Source organism: Caretta caretta, chromosome 3, assembly GCF_965140235.1.
Source record: "Caretta caretta isolate rCarCar2 chromosome 3, rCarCar1.hap1, whole genome shotgun sequence".
Taxonomy (NCBI): Eukaryota; Metazoa; Chordata; order Testudines; family Cheloniidae; genus Caretta; species Caretta caretta.
Genome location: NC_134208.1, coordinates 150,190,296 through 150,214,005, shown reverse-complemented (window position 1 = coordinate 150,214,005; position 23,710 = coordinate 150,190,296). Strand labels below are relative to the sequence as shown.

The 23,710-nt window shown below is 44.2% G+C and overlaps 1 protein-coding gene across 7 annotated transcripts; it reads right to left on the bottom strand.

Annotated features, from left to right (window-relative positions):
• Positions 1-693: 693 nt before the first annotated feature.
• Positions 694-21,753, bottom strand: RNF8 (ring finger protein 8). 7 transcript variants are annotated; one of them, XR_007355704.2, is made up of 10 exons: positions 21,593-21,753; positions 16,737-16,865; positions 11,569-12,315; positions 9,695-9,757; positions 7,461-7,550; positions 6,145-6,252; positions 5,112-5,316; positions 4,186-4,298; positions 3,043-4,102; positions 2,826-2,950 (listed from the first exon to the last, which is right to left on the bottom strand). XR_007355704.2 is itself a non-coding variant. In XM_048843504.2 (9 exons), the coding sequence occupies exons 2-9, from the start codon at positions 18,958-18,960 to the stop codon at positions 2,799-2,801; spliced, it is 1,548 nt and encodes a 515-aa protein (XP_048699461.1). In that variant the 5' UTR covers position 18,961; positions 21,593-21,722; the 3' UTR covers positions 694-2,798. The 7 variants fall into 7 exon arrangements, 4 of the variants coding, with proteins under 4 accessions (XP_048699461.1, XP_048699462.1, XP_048699460.1 ...); XM_048843504.2 differs by lacking the exons at positions 3,043-4,102; positions 4,186-4,298 and adding an exon at positions 18,907-18,961 and having other exon boundaries at positions 694-2,950; positions 21,593-21,722; XR_007355703.2 differs by lacking the exon at positions 4,186-4,298 and having other exon boundaries at positions 5,105-5,316.
• Positions 21,754-23,710: the final 1,957 nt, after the last annotated feature.

Below are 23,710 nucleotides of genomic sequence, written 5' to 3'. Positions count from 1 at the left end.
TCTGACCCACTATGGCCGTTCTTATGTTCTTGCATCAAGAACAAGGTTGATGACTAAGACTTACCAAGGACCTTAAAACTGGAAAGGGTTAAATGCAAGATGCAGGGTTTTAGCCTTACTCTTGTTTTCCAGTAGACATTCACTTACCAGACCACGTATTCTGTCACCACCATAAGGTAAATCTTATTTTACATGCTTTACTAATATCTATTGGACGAAGAACTCTATTTGTGCCTTAGAACCCAAAATACATGAAGCTGCCAACTATTGCTCCATTTGAAATATTGCTGTCACAATCTTGGTGCCCGTTAAGGTAACCCTACTTAGCAGAACTCACTTTTCACATGGTTGTTCCTTGGATAGTCTGTCCTCAGTGTGTTTCTGCTATTCTGCTCCTTGCAAAGAGCACATTTAATTTTAAAGGGGGGAAATTTACAGTTGTGAAGGGCTATTTTGTTGATAAAGGGTACATGCAGGTGAGCAATGCCCTGGTCTATCACATCATCTCATCTACACCCAATGCACCTACTACTGACAGTATTGGAAGGTGAGCAGATTTCATTAATCCTAGTCCTCCTTGCATTGCGGTTTTAACTGGCTTTAGGGAAGAATAGAAACCACCCACAGACACCCTGAGAAATTAATTTCTTTGACTTAAGTTTTGGAACAGGTATAATTAGACAATGACAGAAATAGCAAAGAAGCAAAATAAATATATTTAGTAAAAATAAAACAGGCAGAAAGAATAATACAGCAACATGGCAAAATACATCAGATAGAAGAAATCTGTAATCCTTGGGCTCCCGAGAGTTTATCCCATGTTAGATGGAAACAGATCCCCTTCTTCCACAGAGAGACCTGGGTTAGTGTCAACCATTCCCAATCCTCTATCGACACTCCTCCCCCGCAAGTGACTAGCACTTCTAAAGAGAATATGCATGTAGGAACTGAATGTCAAGAGCACAGGAGAGCAGAAAACCTCAAGGTAGTGTTGGCTCCTCCACAGCAGGAGAGAAACCTTATACTGAAGTTTAAGGAGGGTGATAGTTACCTGCACCTTGGTTCCTAGATCAGACATTTTGTCCCTGTTACAATCCTGATCACACAAATCATGTCAGGAGGACACACTTGCCTCATGGAATGGCAGCACCCTTCACACATTCCTGCAGTGAGTCTTTTCTTTAGCACAGGATAGTTTAAATTAAGAAATACTACATCCCCAGGGTTAGGGTGCTGTGTGTTTTAACTATATTAAATTGTTGGCTTATCTGCCCCAACAAATGCAGGGCACAATGGTCTGTGTGATTTATCATACAACTCCCTGAATGAACGAGTCTTTTGGAATAACTTCATAAAAACAGTAAAATGCTAAGGCTGGTATGACTATCAGAAGGGAAAATGTTTTTAACGTTAAGCAACCAGATCTATAAAAACGAGATCAGGACCCGTTTTTATCATTAAAGTCAAAAGTAATTAGCAGAATGAAGTTTGTGTCTCTGGGTGTGACAGGCAGAACAGCAGAAGTGGGTTCACATTTCTCTTCTTTGAAGCAGGAGAAATACAGAAACGGGTACATACGTACACATGGATAGAGAAATACTACTACAGATAAATGTGTTTTTTTTCTCTCACACACTCAAACAGTACCTTTCAGCTAACAAAACTAACTCAAGTATATAGGCCAATGAAAACAGAACTTCACAGTCAGGTGCTTGCAAAAACGAGGCAAGATTTGTTCACCAGCTCTTCAGTGAGGATTTTCTTTGCTGCAAGGCTAGTGTTATGTCCCAGCTGAACAGCAACATTTTGTAAACAGTAAAAATATGTAGATACAGTACTTTCCCCCTTCTTGCCTTGTGTTTTGCCACAGATGCTACCTCCCCACCAGGACCACCGGACATTCCATTAACTCAAATAGCAGCAGCACTTCTGAAGAGATAAAAGTTATCTCCGCTTCCGACAGGGACTGACTAGGTTTTTTAAGTTATTGTTCCTAGATGTGCTCATTTCCCGCCTCCTTTAAGCAGGAAAAGGCCTGGAAAGAGAATGACTAAGATGCTTTGCGAGCAAGAGTACAGCAGTGGTTAAGGCCAACACTTGGGTAATTCAGTCTTCTCCATCTCTACCTAACAGAAAATAAGTGACAGCAGTAGAGCAGTCAGAGACCCAGCACCCCAACCTACAATGAACTGAGCACTCTAGGATCCAAGGACGGTACAGGTACAGTCAGCCAAGTGTTACCGCTTAACGACACAAAGACAAGCATGAGTCAAGCGATCATGTAAAATCACACAAGGAAAACCCATATTAAACTGGCACTGTACTGGTGTGTTAGGTGTACCTCTGCTATCTGCTGGATGGAATGGCAGGCCTGCTCAAATATCTATCCATTCTCTCCACTAGCTGAAATAAAGGAAACAGACAAACATTTGAATAGGTGTAATTCAACCCAGCAGACAAGCAGCGGAGCATGCAGGGAAACCAGGACGTTATTCTACTGATCAGGTCACAAGTGATCATGGAAATCAAAGTTTGTATGTAAACATACTTAGCATGACACGCATTAGTTTACCCCCACAATTCCAGTTTGTATGCTTTAGAGGGCAAGAAATTATACATTCATTTAAAAACAAAAACAGTGCTCTGATAAGCACTCTTCGTCTGCAGCTCGAATTCCAGGCTGTTCAACGCCTATCTTTCCAAACATCCAGTCCATTCACCTCTGACAGCAGTAGATCCAAGCACACTTGGGTTGATTCTGCATGGCTCACAGGCAATCCAATCTGTGATATGGGAGTTCAGATACCATAGATATCATAGATATCATCGTAGTCAGAGTCCTCCTCAAAGTCATCACTGTCATAACTGCTCATCGACAAGATGGAATAGATAGAAGAAATGATACTGCTCTCACTGTCCGTGGCTGGGTTCACTAAGACATCCTGTTTCTCTGCATTCAAAACATACACAGATACTGTAGTTAGCTGGTGGCTAGATTACAGTCAGTGCTAATTGCTAGAATTCTCTTTGAAACTTTAGTACCTCCTCTTACTGCCACACCGTACGCTTTACAGCAAGTTTTTCAAGCTGTAGGTCTGGAGACCATCTGGGTGGGGCTTGTCTTTTCTATTTATAATCTTGAAAAAACAACATGAATGGGATTTTCTTTGATTTCTTGTATGCGTATTCCAGTTCCAACAGGGCTGCAGGAATAGCACTGAGGGCAAGGAGACATTCTCTTCACCTCTTGTTAATGCTCTCCCTGTTGGTACCCAACCAAATGCTCCCTTGTTGGTACCAATCAATGTGGAGTCACCAGAGGAGATTGCAGCAGCTGGCTACCTCAGGGCCTTATCAGTAAGGAGGGTGAAAAGGAACAAAGTCAGAGAGGGGCATCAAGGAGCAAAAGACTTCGGAGGACAACAATGACTCCATTCAAGCCTCTGGAAACTATGGGCCTGCTGAGGCAGGGATTGTCTGCTGTTACTTGTTTGCAGAGGCCCTAATCTTTGACTGGAGTTCCTAGGTACTATTGAAATATAACTAATCATTCCCTGTTGAGCCTGTCTCCCAGCCAGTTCCCTTCTGGAATCCATGTATAACTGGAGCTCATTCCAGTTTCAGTCAATCTTTCCACCACTGCATAGAAACAAGCTCATCCATCTCACTGAAATGTGTCAAAATAATGGCTATTATAATGCTTTCTTTGCGGTAGTATTCAATTAATAGTTAAACACTGTATCGGGCTCACATGAAGTTGGGGCCTGAGGAAAGGATAAAATGTTTGAGAACCACTGATTTCCTGTACATGAGAATGAAGTGGATTCCCATAAAGACACCATTTCATCTGGTCACCGTTAACTCCACGACAAGACACTTCAATGCTGCTTTGGTGTACTCTACAGAGTATGTGCATATTAGGCTATTACACCTGAGCAGAGTCAGTTCTGCAGAGATGAAAGCAATCCATGAAGCAGTGCTGGAAAGCCTCTGAGCAGTGCAGCATTTTCTGAGGGAATCAGACTGATTTGGCTAAAGGTGGTTTTTTTCAGGTTAGCATTGACAATGTTTAGTGATGTCATTCTGTTTCACCAAGGAGGATCTGAAATATTTCAAAAGCACCTTTCGTTAGGATGGATCCCAAAGAGCTGTACACATTATACATAAAAGGGATCATGCACCCACCTCTAAAGGGGAACCAAGTAGTGATTTAACAGCACACAGCAACAACCATTTTTAGGAAGAGCAGTGGAGAATAAATTCTGTATTTCAGCACCTAGATAGTAGTGATGGGTGTTCTAGAAAGAGATTTGAAACAGGGATGTAGAATGGTGTTACCCACATTGGAATTTTGGCAGGATATCAAGCTTCACACCCTTACTAGTCTTGTTTTAATGACAAGTGGACAGAACCATGGTTTTGTGCCTCAATCATGCTGAGGCACTAAATTCAATATTGACTCAGAGGGAAGAGTGAGACCTGCTGAATCAGCAACACTACATGCAGCACTCCAGTTATCTTCAGCGGTCTCCCATCCAATGCCAACTATAAATTACTCCTCTAAAAAAGCAGATTAGAAAACAATATCCAGTAACTGTGTGCTGGTGCCACGCTTCTCCCTGGCATGTTGCCCGTGGAACTTGCCTACCAGCCCTCCCACCACTCAGCTTTCATATTGACCTATAGCCAGTAGGTTTAACCCACTGTCTAGAAGTCACTTGGTAGATTTTTCAAGACCTGCTCTGAGCAATGATAGTTTACTAAAAATATCACCAAATAAACTAATACTGCTTAGCCTCAGGTAGTGAAGTCTTCCCACTTCCCTGATTAGTACGGTTCATACGATATAGTCTCTAGAAAGTTCCTCAAACTATTTTACAATGCAACAATCTGGCTATGTAACATATTCTGAAATGATTTCCCATCCTAACCTCTGAAAAATCTACTGGAAATATTGACACAGCCGTAACCTCATACAGGAATAAAGGTTCATTCCCAGGACTCTGTGCATTCCTAGTGCATTCCTGTGGTATACAAGTGCCAAAGGAAGTTCTGTTAAAGACACGGAGACAGAGACAGCATTTGTCACACCTCATCCACCCACCTCTCACCTTTGCGCTCTCGGATGAGAGCCAGGCGGTGCTCCTTCATCTCCAAGTTCAAGTTTTCTACCATCCTGTCAATGCAGTTGTCCAGAACCAGGGAGCGCGTCTTGGATTGTATCTCCCGCCTGCAGATGGGACACTCCACTTTACGTTTCATCCATTCATTGATGCAGTAGGAGCAGAAGCTGTGTGCACAGTTCAGAGTGACAGCCTGTGGAGGTCAAGAGGAAGAACACCATCAGAGCACTGAGATTGGGATAAAAAAAAAAATCCTGTGAAACTAGCAAAACATCATATGGGCATTTCCTCTTAGAGAAAATATTAGTGCCCTTCTTTAGTACCTGCTGTCTAAGGATCACACAGTACTTATGAAACCACCAATCCTTACAAGACAAGGTACGTAAAGATTATCCCTATTTTTCAGATGGAAAAACTGGTAAATGAAGTAACTCACCCAAGATTACAGCAAATCTGTGGCGCACTCAGAAGAGAACCAAGAACTTCAAAATTCCAGTCCTGAGCCTTAAACACTAGACCATGCTTTCAATTTAAAGCATATTTCCTGAGGCACCACTCCATAGTGAAACTAGATGGAGTTTAATTTTCTGATTCTCAGACACTAGAACAAGGTCATTGTGTTCAGGTTTCAACTGCTAAGAAGGAATTTCTAAATGACCCACTGAAATGAAAATAAACATTTCTATTCATGCTTTAATAGCCTACATTTCAGGCCTAATCTGAGTTGAGTGTCCCTTCTAGGATTACTGAAGGGGAGTCAAATTCTACCCTTAGTTATAGCCATGCAACCCCAGTTAATTCAATGTAATTGGGTAGGTATAACTGACAATAGAAAGTGACAATACTCAGCAAGGGGAGCAAAACACAAAAATCTGGGTCAGTGTGAATAATTTCCTAGATCTAAAGGGAAGAAACTTAAAAACAACAACAACAACAACAACAAAAACTTTGCTTTGACTTTTGAAAATAAAAGCTTCTTAAATCCTTTCCCTTCTGAACAAAGCCATGTCAGTTACTGTACCTCAATAAAGTGTTCAGAACAGATTGTACACTGCAGCTCATTCTCCAGTACATCATTCATCTGACTCAAAACCTCCTCCTTTTGCGCTCTCGCCTTCTCCTTCTCCTCCTGTAAGGAAGACACACATGGTCACCTGCTGAGGAGCAAAGGGTTTACTAAATAAGGGCAGGAGATGGGGTGCAGGAGCAGTGGAGGAAAGAGACAGATACAGCACACAATCCCAGGGTTTTCTTGTTTCAGGTCTGCATTCTTTCTATATGGAGAGGAGAAGAAAGGGGTTTCAAATCAGCAACCACAGCAGTACAGAGAACAATCCCAAACACTGCCGAGATAGTTGTTACAATACATAGTTTCAACAATTACTGACATCCTACTTTTGTGAAGAAGGTACAAGCTGAGTCAGGCTTTCCAGAATATCTTCCAGATCTTTCCTAACTACTTAAAGGATATTTCCTTGAAGCAAAAATTCACCGCAGGATGAACTTGGCATAAAAGGTCTAAGGTCAGAAGAACTATTGTAGCAACAGGAATAGAAAGTATCTGTTCAGCCAAAACGGTTCAAATGGAGGAGTGCAAAAAAACAAGCAGAAGCTTGGGAATTTAAGATGCTTCCTTGGTCTCATAAAGTGATGTAGAGTGAAATGTAACAGGTTGCTAGTCACCAAGGTATACTAGGCATCTGGTCTACTTCCTAAGTAAAATGGAGAAAGTCACAACCAAAGCTACATTTAAAACAATTTTAAGGTTCTGAAGGAACCGAAAGTCAAAGGAAATGGGAGATGCCAAAGATGGGAGATGCCATGTCCTCCTAGAGTAGGCACAATAGAGAGCTGTCTCGATTGCTTTCCATTATGCCCTAGTGCAGGAGGAGACATGCCTTAATTCAGTCAATTCCTTTGCTGTTTTCAGTCCCAGATAGAAGCTCGATGCAGTTTTAGTTGTATGAACTTTAACAGAAAGTGAAACACTAGTTTTCAAACTCACTCAGTTCGGTAGGGCTTTTTTTGAGGGAGGGAAGATTGGGCCACTGCTCCTGCACATTGTGCCACGTTTCTCTGCTCTGCACTCTCTCTTTGGGTTTGAGCTTCCTCCACTAATGCCTATTCACAGTGCCACTCCATGTAGGGGACTGTCAAAACAAGGCATCTTTTCCTGTCATCCGGAAAGCAAGCCAGTCACCTCCTCAGTATACAAGACTTCCACTGCTCCAGGCAATCGGAAGCTCTAAGGAAAGTACTGAAGAACCTGTTTCCTCCATGGCAGCAAATTGTGCTGCTCTAATGAACGTAACAGAAAAATCAATTTCAGTTCAGTACCTTAGTCGCTTCCAACTCTTTATTCTTTGCTTGAATGATCTCTTCAAAATCCTTCTTGCTACGGCTCAGCTCATCCATCAGGGCACGATGCTGTGAAAATATAAATCCAGAGAGATTCTCATAACTTGCCCCAATGAAACGTACATGCTCCCTACCATCCTGATCACTCACAGATTTTTGCCAATTTTTTACTGCATCAGTGCAACATGAGCCCAACTCCTAGGGGCTTAAGGACTCCAATTACTTCTTTAGATGAGGAATCAAAAGGATCAGTCTTCTATAAGCAAGTAAAATGTACGCCACACGGTAACGCACAACTGGAAAAAACTCAAGCACTAAGTAAACAGACTCTCAGTTAAAAAGGGTAATACCCTTATGTAATACATCAATAGATGGGTTAGTCACTGGATTCAGTATAGGTCAGAAAATACAAACCCAGTTTATCAGAAGTACATTTCTGGGGAGATATAAATCATACCCCAGTTGTGCCTCACTACACCAGGATGTGCAGGAATGGTGTCCCTAGCCTCCGTTTGCCAGAAGCTGGGAATGCGTGACAGGGGATGGATCACTTGATTACCACCTATTCTGTTCATTCCCTCTGGGTCACCTGGCATTGGCCACTGTTGGAAGACAGGATACTGGGCTAGATGGACCTTTGGTCTGACCCAGTATGGCCGTTCTTATCTTATCAGGTAGTGACATAAGAATTTGGGGTTAAATCCCAAGAGGTTCCAGGGTTTTCCAGCTCCCAGTGGGAGTGTCTCCTTGGGCTGAGGGTAACCAGGATAGCCCTAGTTAGCTTCTTATCCATACCTTAGGCCTTGTCTACACTAACACTTACTTCTGTATAACTTATGTCGCTCAGAGATGTGAATAAACCACATCCAACAGCTGGTGTGGACAGCGCTATGCTGGCCGGAGAGCTTCTCCCACCAATATAGCTACCGCCTGTCGCAGAGGTGGAGTTGTTATGCTGACAGGAGAGCTCTCCCATCGGCAAAGAGGATCTTCACCAGACGCACTGCAGCGGCGCCTAAGTAGCGCTTCTAATGTAGACTAGGCCTTAACCTAATTAGGCTCTGAGCCTAACAAAAAATCTGGGATCCTTTCAGGGAGGAGCAGATGGTGCTGCCTGCTTAGATCCCAGGACAAGGAGCAATGGAGACACAAGAGCTGTCCCATTCACATTAATTTACTTTGGTATTTAAACACAAAAACAGATGAACAAAGTTCTTTTATTTTAGTCATTCTAGAAAAAATATAAATATAAGTATAAATATAAATAAACCTAAACCCCTTAATAAAGACACTGGACTGATGGTTTATAACAACAATCTGTAACCCACTAATCTCACTTTTTGTCCTATGACTAAAGGGGTGTTAATGGGCCACTTCACCTTGAATGGTCCCATCAAATATGTGCTAACTACTTATGCTAAACTATCTGTTCATCTTGTATTTAGCTGTGACACTCTCAGGCACGTCTACACTACAATCTTAAATCAAGGTATGTTAGGTCAACTTACAGCCACCACAGTAATTACTGCGGTGGCTGATGTCCACACTACCCTCCCTGTGTCAGTGGTGCGCATCCTCACCCGGAGCTTTTCCAGCGACTGAAGGGGAGAATGGAGGGGGCACAAAAACTTGCCAGTGAAGACATAGCCTGACATAGTTAGGTCGACATAAGGTAGCTTATGTCGACCTAACTCTGTAGTATAGACCAAGCCTTAATACCTTTCCCAGACCTGAAGAACTCTGTGTAGCACAAAACCTTGTCTCTCACCAACAGAAGTTGGTCCAATAAAAGATATTACCTCAGCCAATTTGCCTGTCTAATATCCTACAACAACACTGCATGGAAATACCATGACATGTGCCAATAAAAGCTGATTTAGAAAAAAGAAAGCAGCAGCTAGAGATGTGACAGCTAGCTTATAAAAAGCCAGTTAGCAAAGGTTCAGCCAACTGAGAAGTTAAATATTCATTGAAGCTACCTAAAGCTTTTAGATTGTATTTAGTGTATTTTTGCTCTTTTTCCACAGTATTTCTGTTTGCCAATTATCATGGAGTGTGGAACTTGTCACCGATATCACAGAGACGAAAAGCAGCTGCAATCTGTTCCTGAGGGACAGTCCTAGGGCTCCTGGCCAGTTGCCGGAATAGCAGGCAAAGTTTAGGCATTCCCCACATTACACAGCTGGACCACACCTAGCTTTGTAGTAAATTACCTCCTGCAGAACCTGGGCCAGTTGCTCCTTCAGATTCTCTTCCCCTTGCTGCTTCTTCACTCCCTGAAAAAATAAGACACAAAAGGAGAGTTTTGCTGGGAGGAAGAAAAACAATTATGGAACCAAACTAAGCAATATAAAGAGGTCAGGAACAGCTAGTTAATTATTTTTGTCAAGATATGGTCACGGTCCAGACTCCAGAGAAAAATAATAATAATAAAAATAATTTAAAAAAAAGATAAGTAAATAAAAAGATTTTGGGGTCCATTCAAAAGTGTCTGGCAGTCCGGCTTTGGCCCACAGTCTGCCAATTGACTACCTTTGGGCTAGAGCAGGGATCTCAAACTCAAATCACCATGAGGGCCACATGAGGACTAGTACATTGGCCCAAGGGCCACATCACTGACACTTTTTCATACAAAGATATAAAAGCCCACCCCTCTGCCCCCGGCCCCACCAGCACTACACCCCTTCCATGAGGCCCTGCCTCTTGCCACCTCTTCCCTGCCCCTATTCCAACCCCTTCCCCAAATCCCTGCCCCTGCCCTGCCTCTTCTCCGCCTCCTCCCCTGAGCACGCAGCTCCCGGCTCCTCCCCCTCCCTCATGGAAAGCGCTAAGTGCCTGGAGGTAGGTGGAGGAGCAGGGACCCGACGCGCTGGGGGCGGGGGGTGAGGGGAGCTTGGCGGCCACAGGAAAAAACACCGGGGGGATGGGGTTGGGAGCTTGGCGGACCGCAGCAAATAACTCTACGAGCCGCCATGTGTTTGAGACCCCTGGGCTAGAGGAACAGGGAGAAGAGAGAAAACAGGAGTTTCTCTCATGTTCGAAACAGATTAATTAAGGAAGTGTCGCCAGTGTAAAGCAAACCTAAGAAATATATCACATTCAGTGCTTCCCAGGCTCTTGAATGATCAGAGCCATTTAAACTCACACATTATAACTCTTTGTAGACAATATCCTTCGGTATTAAATATCTGAAACATCTCCAAGTTATTTTAGCTTTAATGGGACTAAAATGTTCATAAGGCAGAGAAAGGGAAGTAACAGGCTGTGAGTGGGGAAATGGAAATGTTTTAACTCCATTTGGGAACATCTAAAGAGATTAATTACTATAGACAACTCCCACCTCAGCTTTGGATCCCTCCTCCAGCATGGGAAGAGAGAGAGAATCATCTGTCTTCCTGTATGCAAGGGTTCTACAATGAAATGTTCAATTATCTGGACCAATAGGTTTTCCTGGGTGTTCCCAGTTACTAGGCAGAATGACCAATCCACTTTCAGTTGGATTCTCTCTTGCTTTCAAACATACTTGTTAACAAACTCAAGTACAGAGAGACAGAGACCAAAACTTTTTTTTTTTTTTTTAAATCTGACAGCTAGTTACTTATCTGCATGAATGTATACAGGCCTGTAAAACTTCCAGATTGAGCACTTTGTGAAGGAAACCGTATTTACAGGTAAGGAAATTGTCTAATGAATAAAATGCAGGAAGGGCAATCTGGATCAATGGAATAGCAGTGCCCACTGATTCTCCTGCTTGAATGGGAAGGGGCTTCCAATGCAACTCAGTCTTGACCTGGTAACCTATGTCTAGAGGTAGAAGAGGAGTTCAGTCTCAACGACCCATTCAGTCCTTGTCCTCTCTACAACCACAAGGGAGAACACAGAAACAATATTCATTTCACACAGACTATTCAGCTTTCAAATGGCAATAATGCTTTTTACTATCAATTTGTGCTGAACCTGCCTTTGAGGTTAAACCCCATTACTAATCTCTTGCCTAGTCAAGCCCCTCTTGTTTCTACCCATTCTCTAGGTCTGTATGTTTGGCATACTTTGGAATGGATGATAATTTCCATACAAATGTGCATACCTCCAGAAGCTGCTGCTCCTCATAGAATATCTTCTCCAGTTGTTGCACCCTCTGCTGCTGATGTTCCTGTTCAGTGCACAACTCGTCCTGCAATTCCTGCAGCTCCTGCTCCATCACCCTGATCTCTTTTTGGCCAGACTTCCTGCTCTTCTTCACACTCAAAACAGCTGTCTGCTTCTCGTCCACCTTGACTTTCAGCCTCATTATATTTCCCAGGGTTTTCCTCAGCATTTCCAAACCAGTCCAAGACTGTGCCAGGCTAGAGGCTTTCTGGTCCTTATGGCTAAGAGATATAGCTTTCTCAGAGTTCATAGGATTACAATACACTGTAGCTTTATCCTCCTCCATGCTTGGTCCAGGAGAAGGTAGCTTGACATCCATGTTTTCTGTTGGCTGTTTGGCCAGTTCTGCCCTCCCCCATGAAATACCCAAAGGTTCACTATCGCTGGACACTCTGTCCCTTTTAGATCTTGAATTCGAAGGGCCTTCTACTCCAGATGCCTCTGATTCCTCCAAACTAAGTTTACGTTTAGTTCTTGCACCCTTAGGTTTCCCCATCAGTTGGTCATTCCTCGGGGCTAAAAATGGACTAACTTTCTCCCATTCTTCCTTAATCACTTCATATTCATATTCAGCAGTTTCTTTGTTATCCAAAGGCACTCCTAGTTGAATATGATCTCCTTCACCTATTGGATAGGCCTTTGAAGGATCAAGACGTTCCTTATTCAACCAAACACCATTTAAACTCTGAAAACAAACAGAAATCAGCAAAACTTATCAGGAGTACTTGTGGCACCTTAGAGACTAACAAATTTATTAGAACATAAGCTTTCATGAGCTACAGCTCACTTCATCGGATGCACAGAATGGAACATATAGTAAGATAAATAGACAGATAAGTTGGAAGTTACCATGCAAACTGTGAGAGGCTAATTAGTTAAGATGAGCTATTATCAGCAGGAGAAAAAAAAACTTTTGTAGTGATAATCAAGATGGCCCATTTAGACAGTTGACAAGAAGGTGTGAGGATATTTAACTTAAGGAAATAGATTCGATATGTGTAATGACCCAGCTCACAAAAGCTTATGCTCTAAATTTGTTAGTCTCTACAGTGCCACAAGTTCTCCTGTTCTTTTTGCGGATACAGACTAACACAGCTGCTACTCTGAAACAAAACTTATCAATGTACATTTAAGTTAACTCCTCCACAAGTTATATTTGGTTGCTGCAAACAAAGCCTACCTTTTCAGAAAGAATATTTCAAAGACGATTCAACAAATTGTCTAACTAGCTTTTGCACTACCCAAACAACTGAGTCAGTGTCTCTTTTTCGTGTGTACGTGTGAGAGAGAGAAATTTAGTTATACCACTAGTAAGGGTTTTCTTCTACAACTCTTAAGAATAAAATTGATTTAGGCAACCACATGGAAGAAAAGGAAGGAACTATCTATGGTGGTTTAAAGAAGAAACAATGGTCTGAAGCTTAATGGGAAATGCTTGAGCTAGCCCCTAGGAAAGACTCTGCAACAGAGATCAATGACACACTGGGAATGATTTGTCAAGAACACTTATTTGGGCATGTCACCAAAGAGTTCAAGAACAGGCTACAAAGAAAGACGGTTAAAGGGACTAAATTTATACAAAAAGAAAGCAGAGGGGAAAACGTAAACCAGCTCTGTACAAAAGTAGAGAAACACAAAAGGAAAGAGAAGACATACCAGAAGATGTATAACATAGCAATGGTTTTATACTAAAAAGAGGGCTATGTTAGATTAGACACCAAGAGAGGAAAAACTTCTTAACAATAAGAACAAGTTGAGAATTGAATTGTGCTCAGTACAGACTGTAGTGTCATCAGCAATGGAAGTATCCCAAAGAAATATGATAACAAGCTTGAGGGAACAGTAGAGATGATAACATGCAGCAGGTGCAGCAAGGGGTTACATTCAGTGGTGAGCTGGAGCCGGTTCGCACCGGTTCGCTGGAATCGGTTGTTAAATTTAGAAGCCCTTTTAGGACTGGTTGTCCAGCAAGGGTCAATCGGTTCTAAAAGGGCTTCTAAATTTAACAACCGGCCACTCTCCCCACTGATCACATCAAAAGTGGTACCTTAGGTGCCGACTCCGTGGGTGCTCCGGGGCTGGAGCACCCACGGGGAAAATTTGGTGGGTGCAGAGCACCCACTGGCAGCTCCCCTCCCCGCCACCAGCCCCAGCTCACCTCCGCTCCGCCCCCAAGTTACGCTCCACCCCACTCTGCTTCCCCGCCCCTGGCTTCCCGCAAGTCAGCTGTTCGTGCGGAAAGTCTGGGAGGGCTGAGAAGCAGGTGGCGGCTTCGCACTCAGGCCCAAGGAGGAGCAGTGGAGGTGCGCTGGGGCGGGGGGAGGGGGTGCGAGGAGGGCTGCCTGCGCAGCAGCAGGTAACCGGGCAGGGGGGGGGGGGAGGAGCGCAGGGGAACCGCTCCCTGCCCCAGCTCACCTCCACCTCCCTCGGCCTGAGTGCAAAGCCGCCGCTTGCTTCTCAGCCCTCCCAGGCTTCCCGTGAGAACAGCTGATTCACGGGAAGCCGGGTGGGGGTGGGCAGAGCGTAACTCAGGGGCAGAGGCAGAGCGGAGGTGTCCTAGGGCCGGGCGCGGGGCAGGGAGCTGCCAGTGGGTGCTCTGCACCCACCAGCCCTGGAGCACCCACAGAGTTGGCACCTAAGGCGCCACTTTTGATGTGATCAGTGGGGGGAGCGGCCGCTCCCGCTGCTCCCCCCCTCGCTACGCTACCCCGCTCCTAGGAGCCAGAGGGACCTGCCAGATGCTTCCTGGGAGCTGCCCCTGCCAGATGCTTCCCAGGACCTGCCCCAGGTAAGCACCGCCGGAACTCCCCACCTCGCCCCCCAGCAGGTCCCTCTGGCTCTTAGGGGCGGGGTGGGGTGGGCACCCACTTCGGTGGCCCACGAGACTCTCCTGCCCAGTTCCAGGGGCAGTCAGTGGACAGGGGAGGGGGCTGGATAAGGGAGGGGTCCCGGGGAAGGGGGGGTGTCAAGGAACATGGGGATTGGATGGGGGCGGGAGCGGGCCATGACCCCCTCGTGGGGTGAGGAGGCCACCCTTTGTTAAGATTTTGGCAGCTCATCACTGGTAACATTTGATGACTTAGCACAATGGTTTCCAACCACTGCTATATACTTCAGGACCAGAACTTCAGATTTACATGACTGGTATGGTAGACACCTCTACCTAGCTTAACAAGGAACCTCTGTTGCCCCAATGAAAGAGAGGTTGGTATAGCCAATGGTATTGCTGTGGATGACTGGTACCCCCCAGAAAGATTGGACACCACAGATTTAGAAGGTCTCTTCCAGCCCTAACTTGTAGGAAAATTTGGAGATCAGTAGTGCAGTATTGTACAAATATTTCAAGGCAACTGACTGCAGGACTCAGCAAGGCCTTTTCTACTCTGATCTACTACAAGCCAGCTAATGGGTGCATTTCAACACTCTCAGAAATAGAATGAGCATAGTTAAAGAATGCCCTCTGACTGAGAAACTATTGAGAGAGAACAAAGTGAAGCATCACAATGCAGTTAGATATACAACCTCAACATCCAGATCATCTAGAAGCTCTCAGTTACCCTAGCCCCAGAACAGAAACTGGAGCTTTGATCCTTCACCGTGTATTTTCTTGCCTTTGTGGACAAAAAAAACAGAGGTGGAGCTGCCATCACAGACAACACATTGTTTACCCGGAAGAATTTTAAACAGCAAATGTAAAAACAGAAGGTCTCAAGTATAGGAAAGAAAAAGTTAATACCTTTTATTTTTAGTTTACTTTTATAGGGATCTAGCCTATTTCTCGTCTCTATTTTTCCTTCCAAGAAAAGTGTGAAATTTACTTCTGTGGAAGGAGAACTACAGCTAAAATGGTGAGAAGGTGCATATGAACAGATGATTGGGGTCAGCACATCTCCTCTCCCTTACTGTCTCCAGTGGGTGCACACAAGTCACTCTGCAAGGACTGTAGTAACTAATCTTCTATTCAAAGTACAACACCGCTGCTACTTGGGGCTGTGTGCAGGAGACAGAGGGCTGCTGATAGGGCATGAGGGATCTTTCCATTTAAAATTTACTCCTCTCACTGCATTTCACCTCCAAAATAACTGGAATCTGTTGACTATTAGGGCATGCTGTAGAGCCCACCTCTTTTCCTGGCTCTCAGGGAGGGAGGGATTCTTGGAGCTAGTATTTGTAGATGGGAGATTGTATTTTTAATATGAAAAAAAACCCCAGAAAATAACCAAAGCATTTAGAGTCTTGGCTATGCACTTTGTATTGTGTGCATCAAAACAAACAAGGTTGAGATTTTAATAATGCTCATTGTACGTCTTCTAGTCCCTCCACCTATTCTTGGCCTTACAACTGAATCCTTTATAATGTACTATAGAACATTCCAAATGTTACATCTAACTGGTTTTCACTCAGCTTCCTGACTTTAATAATTTTCCAGCCTGAAGGAAAGTGTGGGGAAAGGGACTTGAATTAAAGGGGCAAGCAACTTGCCATTGTCAGCAAATGAGATAGTAGGCATTTTAGAACTTGAATCTCAATTCTCTACTCTAGCCAAATGATGAAGATGTGTTTCATGTCCACCAATGGAATCAAAAGCCACTTTCATGATCAGAAAACCATCTCCAACTTTAGTTTATTTAAACTAAATTATAGTTGTGCCACTACAATAACTGGCACCAGCATTTAATTAACATTGCAAGAGCAATATCCTTTTTAAGAATGCCAGCCTTCATAGTTATTCTTTGCACAGCAATACAAAGTTCACAGACAGGCTCTTAGGACCAATACTCCCCACAGCATTTCACTATCTGATAGCATTAAAGTGCTCTATTAAAGAGAAGAAGCTAAAAGCAGGAAGTATCCCTTGTAGTCAGACATGAATAAGCCTCACACTGCATTCTGGGCCTCAGCTAGGATGAAGTTCCAGATTCGGGGTGCACAACTAGAAGCAAATGTTCCCATAGGTCTTTTACCCAAGTTAGACTATATTATAGCATGACTCAAGGTTACCTGTACTTCATAACTATGACCCCGCAGCTACTAAGACACAGCTCCCAAATGGGAAGTCATCTTCAATATCTCTCAGTGCAATTAAAACTCCTTCAATCTCAGTACCTTGTTATCTGTAACTGTCCACTGGCCTTGTGCATTCTGCTTGAAAACACAGTGGTAACGAGAGATCATCAGTGGGCAGGTTTTTGAGACCAGCTGGTAGGTGAGACCAAATCCTCGGCCTATAGTTACCTAAAGATAAAAACAGTTTAATAGCCACCATCAGCAACAATAAAGAAAGAGTGATCTGCTTTGATTTTAAATACAGTAAAATAAACACATGGTATGAATTAGCTTTGTACAGTAGTTTCTACTGGGGTACAAAGTAGTAAGTTTAACACTAACCACACAAGTGGTTACTACTTATAACTTTTATTGAATGTGACATAACTTCATGTTTAAATCCAAGAGTCAAAAGCTAGAGGGAAGCCTTGAAAAAGCCTGGTGTTTTAGGAGTGGGGAACATTTGTGTCCATTTAACCAGGGTGGATGTAATTTAAATCATGATTTAAATCACTAGTCAGAAAGACTTGATTTAATCATGGATTTCTACATAAAAGTGCATTCCTGTTGGGTGAAGATCCTGCATGTTCAGACATGTTCCTTTCATCATCTTCAACGCGGCTTCCTCCTGAGAAGGAACACTCCGCATGATGTTGTTTCCTTTGGGCAACCAGGCCTTGCATTTCTTTGTTGCACTGTTTGAATTTTGCACGCATGCCTGTCTTACCCACAGGCAGGGGAACTTAATTAAAATATTCCCAAACTGGGTCTCTTTTATGGACTGCTGCCATTATAGGTTTGCCCTTCTCTTGAGAGACTGGTCTGGTAGATCTCAAATCAATGAAGGCTACACTCAGAAAGACCTCAAGACTTCTGGAATATGCTACTCAAACAGTTTCACTTTTCTTTCTACTGCCTGTCCCTCCCTTCTCACATTTATCTCCAGACTTCTTCTCCTTGTCCAGATCTATTCTGCCCCAACAATCTTCTATTCACTGAACTTTTTGAAACTTTGCACTCTTAGAGAGAGGTAAGGGATTGACTCTGTGTATACAAACTGAGGGGGACAATAGGGTTGAGGTCTGTTATTTTGCACCTCTATATATTATTTATTTAAAAACATTTTTGCTGTTAACAAGCATGTTATCTCTGGAGACACAAATCCACAGTCTGAGAACCGCAAAACTAAGCATCTGTGATGGTATCTTCTAGATTGAGCACTGAGTCTCATTGAGTAGATAGAAAGATTAACCTAAATAATCTACACAGAAGCCTGTGGAACACCATAAGATTGGGTCCCTAATCCATGAACTATTGGAACTCATTTACAAAACTTTTCTTAAACATTACATGAATATATTATCTCATACTATAGAGTTAGAATTTATAATCCCTATTCCATGATGAGATATCTTTGAGCTATAATCTTTAGATAGGTTTTTTCGTCAAAAAGCATTTTATCAAAAAAATCCAAATTTAAAAAAATCTGATTTTTTTTAATTTTTTTTTTTTAAAAAACATTGATATTTATCCACCCTAGATTTAACCAATAACAAATCTCCTTTAACTGAGTACTCCAACAACCAACCCTCTTCTGCCTTCTGGCTAGAATACTTGGAGCACATCTTCACTGGCAACGTGGCTTGTGCAGAGCCTCTCCCAGCGCTCTGAAAAAAAAGCCACCTCCACAAGGGGCATGGCTCCCAGCGCTGGTGCTCTGTCTATAGTGGCAGGTTACAGCACTGAAACTTGCAGTGCTCAGGGGGGTGTTTTTTCACACCCCTGAGTGAGAAAGTTGCAGTGCTGTAAAGTGCTAGTGTAGACAAGCGCTTAGTAAAAAGTCTCTGATAAAAGCTTCAGAAAAAACGTGAGGCTAGCATCCTCACATTTTCTTTGTTCAGAACTGAAGTGAACAATCTTAGAAGCTTTAGCTGCATAAAGTCCTTCAGGTTGGTCAAGCATCTACAGAGACATTGATGTATAGCAGTATGACTCTCCAATCTTACTTGAGACAGCTAGAATCTCTTACTGAGCTGGAGTTCAGACATTGAAGGCTCACTTGGAGAGGAGAATTTTCCTTTTGAATAATGAGAGCAGGAGTTGTGGTTCCTCTAACTTGGGAGAGGCTGAAGTTTTTTATTGTTCAATCTCTAAGTCAATTTAACAAAGCATCTGAACAGTTTAGTTATTTCCTCCAATCCCTGTGACTCTCACAGGAGTCATCATTTACCTGAAGAGTATGGCACAGCTGAAAGACAGTCATCAATGCAACTTGAAAGTTCATGCTGAGAAATGAAAAATACCATTGTGGTCCAACAATTAATAGCAAAGGCAGCAAGATAAAGGTAACATCATTGATGTACTGTACTTAGAATTGATAACAGATGACATTTTGATTAAAAAACTAGAACAATGTAAAATAAATATGGCACACATTAAAGGGATTAAAAGTTGGCAGATAGGTCTCAAAATGTAATTGTAAATGGAGAATCACCATTGAAAGGGTGTTTCTAGTGGGGTCCCACAGGGATTGGTTCTTGGCCCTATGCTATTTAACATTTTTATCAGTGACCTGGAAGAAACACAAAATCATCACTGATAAAATGATGACACTAAAAATGGGGGAGCGGACAGGCCCCTGATTCAGAGCAATCTGGATTGCTTGGTAAACTGCACACAAGCAAACAATATGTGTTTTAATACAGCTAAATGTAAAGGTATACATCTAGAAACAAACAATGTAGGTCATACTAACAGCATGGGGGACCTCATCCTGGGAAGCAGTGATTCTCAAAAAGATTTGCAGGTCAGAGTGGATAGTCAGCTGAACATGTGCTCTCAGTGCAATGCTGTGGCCAAAAGGGTTAAAGTGACCTTTTGTGGCATAAACGGGAATCTCAGGAAGTAGGTTATTTTACCTCTATATTTGATACTGGTATGACTGCTGCTGGAATACGTGTCCACAATTCAAGAAGGATGTTGATAAATTGGAAAGGATTCAGAAGAAACACAAGAATGATTAAAGGATTCCTTATAGTGATAAGAAAAGGAGTACTTGTGGCACCTTAGAGACTAACCAATTTATTTGAGCATCCGATGAAGTGAGCTGTAGCTCACGAAAGCTCATGCTCAAATAAATTGGTTAGTCTCTAAGGTGCCACAAGTACTCCTTTTCTTTTTGCAAAGACAGACTAACACGGCTGTTACTCTGAAACTTATAGTGATAGACTCAAGGAGCTCAATCTATTTAGTTTAACAAAGAGAAGGTAAACGGGTGACTTGATTACAGTCTGTAAGTACCTACATGGAAAACAAATATTTAATAATAGGCTCTTCAGTCTACCATAGAGGTTCTCAAACGGGGGAGGGGGAGAATTATTTTGGGGAAGTTCTATGACCTGTGTTATACAGGAGATCAGACTATATTACAATGGTCCCTTCTGGTCTTGGAAACTATGAAAGAACACAACCCAGCATTTCACATATTTACCAAACAATCCAGAATTGTGCAGAAAGTCACATGATCCTCAAGGAAGTGAAAACTTACACATGCATACATCAGTATTGATCATGTCTTTTTCAAGGCCCTGAGTACTACTCCACACATAAATTACTTAACCGGTATCTACTTTATATTAGTCATTTCTGATTATTGTACCCTTTTTAGCTTCTGTAAGGCACAGATCAGAAAGACTCATTTTTACAGAGGATTCTCACCTGTTTCTTACATGTCTTGTTAATCCTGATTTTCTAGTATTGAGAGGGGAAATTAACTCACTGTTTAAAGCCTTATTTTGGTTTTTTTGTTCCATTCTGTTTAATATATATCTGGTAAACAGCAGGGTGGAAGGAATCTGTCAGAATTTCAGCATCTCATTCCTTCAATTAAAGATTGAGAAAGCCCCCACTCCAGTTCCCTGAACCTCTGAAGAAAAAAAATTCTGCTTCCCCTCCATCACCACCCGCAAACATTTTAGGCCTTTTCGATGTCCAAGAGGAAACAAAAGGTCACAAACTCTCTGCTAGGACTCTAACACCTAGCAGGACCTGTAATACCTCTGGAGAAGACTTTCACTCATTCAAAGGACCATTAAAAAGCAACTCTGAGGAAGCTGCCACCACTCTGTCAAGATTTCCACACTTCTGCCCTAGTCAGCAAAGAGACCCTCCGCCTGTAAAGCAGAGGTGGCTTCCCCCAGTGAGTGGGAGGAGCTTGCACTCACCACTACCCCCTGGACCACGCCCCCCACCACCGAAGAGACAAGGGCTGGAATGGAAACCAACCAACCCTCGCTCCATACCCCAAGGGCTGCTGCCTCTACAGCAGTCAACCAGGGATACGCATACCCCTGGGGCTACATCAACTCATCTAGATATTTGTCTAGTTTTACAACAGGCTATACAAAAAGCATTAGCGAAATTAGTACAACATAAAATTTCACACAATGACTTGTTTACATTGCTCTATATACACTATACACTGAAACGTAAGTACAATATTTAAATTCCAGTCTATTTATTTCATAATTATATGGTAAAAATGAGAAAGTAAGCCATGTTTCAGTAATCGTGTGCTGGGACACTTTTGTATTTTTATGTCTGATTCTGTAAGCGAATAGCTTTTAAGTGAGATGAAACTTGGGGGAACACAAGACAAATCAGACTCCGGCAAGGGGTACAGGAGTCCGGAAAGGTTGAGAATCACTGGCCTACAGGGCTCACGGCCCCTTTTCAACAGTGGCTTTGGGGCACACGGGGAACACCAGGGAGCCCTCAGCCCCACCACACCTCACTGCCCCCTCCCCCCACCACCAGCCCACGGACCCCTTCCCCCTGCTCATCACCCCCCAGCCCACCACATCCCGCCCCTCCCCCGCCACCACCCGCCTCCCCCCGCTCATCAGCCCCCGCCTCACCTCGCCGCCGCTCTCCAGCAGGAGCCACTGGCCGCTCATCCCCACTCGCCTGAGGCACCAGGTCCGGCCGGAGCCCCCCGCGGGCGAGGAGCCGCCGCGCTCCGCCATCCCGCCTGCACCGTCCGGCCTCGGCAGCAGACAGGAGCAATCGCTAAAGGGGACGGTGGCACCATCCAACTCCGGGCGGCAGGACGCTCGCTTGCCTCCGGTACCCACAACAAAGATGGCACCAAACCCACGGCGCCTGCGCGGGGCAGCAGCCCAGTCAATCGATGCCAGAGCCGTAACTCTAAAGGGGCAGGCTCTGTTCTGCGCGTGCTCAGAATTCACCCGGGCGGCCAGCGTCTGCAGCGGCGAGCCCAGCCCGTCCAGCTGCTGCTCTGCGCTTCACTCCCCCAGCCCCGCGACTGTTGTTACTGGCTGCTGCGTGGACTCAAGTTAGGGCCATAGGTTGCAGGCAGGGGTCAGTGATGCTCAAACCGTAGCTGCCCCGGCCTGGCTGCTGACATGTCCTGCTCCCCAGGGTACAGGATGTGGATCCCAACCCTCCAGGGCTCACCCTCTGGGCCATGATGCCCACGAACTGAGCGGAAGGAAACCAGCAGATCTCCAGCCCCCATTGCATGTTTATGAGAGGAAGCTACATGGCTCTCTCCCCCCGGGGCCACCACGGCTCTGTCGTGTGTACTCAGCGTGCTGACCCAAGCCCAGCAGAATAGGCCCACGGACTGTACCGGCAGTACGGTAAATTCAGGTGAGAGCTTCACACGTGAAAGCCCTATCACCCCTTGCACAGAGGATTGTCAGTACACAAACAACCTGAGGAACGATACAGAGGTCAAACATGTCCTCGGGTCTTTTCACTTTATGGGACTTAGAGGTATTACCTGTAACATGGTAGGTATACAATTTTGACACAGAAACATGATTTTTTCCAGGTTGTAATCTTCATTTGCTGTTGCCAACTCTCGTGATTTTATCACAACTCCCACAAAATTTTGATGTCTTTCTGAAAATGTCAGCTCTTGGAAGCAAGGAATTAAGGGAGAATCATAGAATATCAGGATTGGAAGGGACCTCAGGAGGTCATCTAGTCCAACCCCCTGCTCAAAGCAGGACCAATCCCCAATTTTTGACCCAAATGGCCCCCTCAAGGATTGAACCCACAACCCTGGGTTTAGCAGGCCAATGCTCAAACCACTGAGCTATCCCTCCCCCCAATCTCACCTTTCATTTAAAAAAATAAGTTTCTGTCCTAATAGGGAAAAAAAAGTTTGAAAACAAGACATGAAGGTATCGTGAAGTCACCAAGGACAAAGGCAAAGAAAAAGACCCCAACATTTTTTTTTTTTTTAAATCATGATTTTTTGGGGTCTGATTCATGACTTGGGGTTAGCAATGCTGATTATTATTGAACATTGGAGATATGGAAAGTGTTGTCCACAACAAAAGAAACCTGGGCCCCAGCATGCAAAAGTTAATAAATATATGATGCACAGGACCCCAAATTGGTGGAACTGAACAACAGGCTAAAGGAAAAGTAAGACCCACCAGCTGCCAGGCCAGTCAGAGAGGAGCCAGGTGGACAATGCTCAAGGGTCCAGGTTCATCAGAGAGGGGAACTAGGGTTGCCAACCCTCCCGGTTTCACTGAGAGTCTCCCAGAATCAGGCCCTATCTCCCAGAGGCTACTGACACCAAAATGGGAGATTTTATGCCGCTAAAAGTCCGGCAGCGTAGCGGGGCTAAGGCAGGCTCCGTCTGCCTTGGGCCCACACTGCTTCCAGAAGCAGCCGGCACATACCTGTGGCCCCTGGTGGGAGACAGGCGGTCTCTGTACGCTGCCCACGCAGGCGCCAACTTTTGTTGGTGTCGCTGGGTGCTCGTGCCCAGGCCCCAACTCCACCCCCTCCCTGCCCCTATTGGACCCCTCCCCAAATCCCCACCCCAGCCCCACCTCTTCCCTGAGTGTGCCGCATTCCTCCTCCTCCCACCTCCCAGCGTGGCAAACTCTCGGAGCCGGGGGAGAAGCAGGACACGGCGGCACGCTCGGGAGGAGGCGGAGGCGAGCTGCCGATGGGTGTAGAGCACCCACCAATTTTTCCCCGTGGGTGCTCCA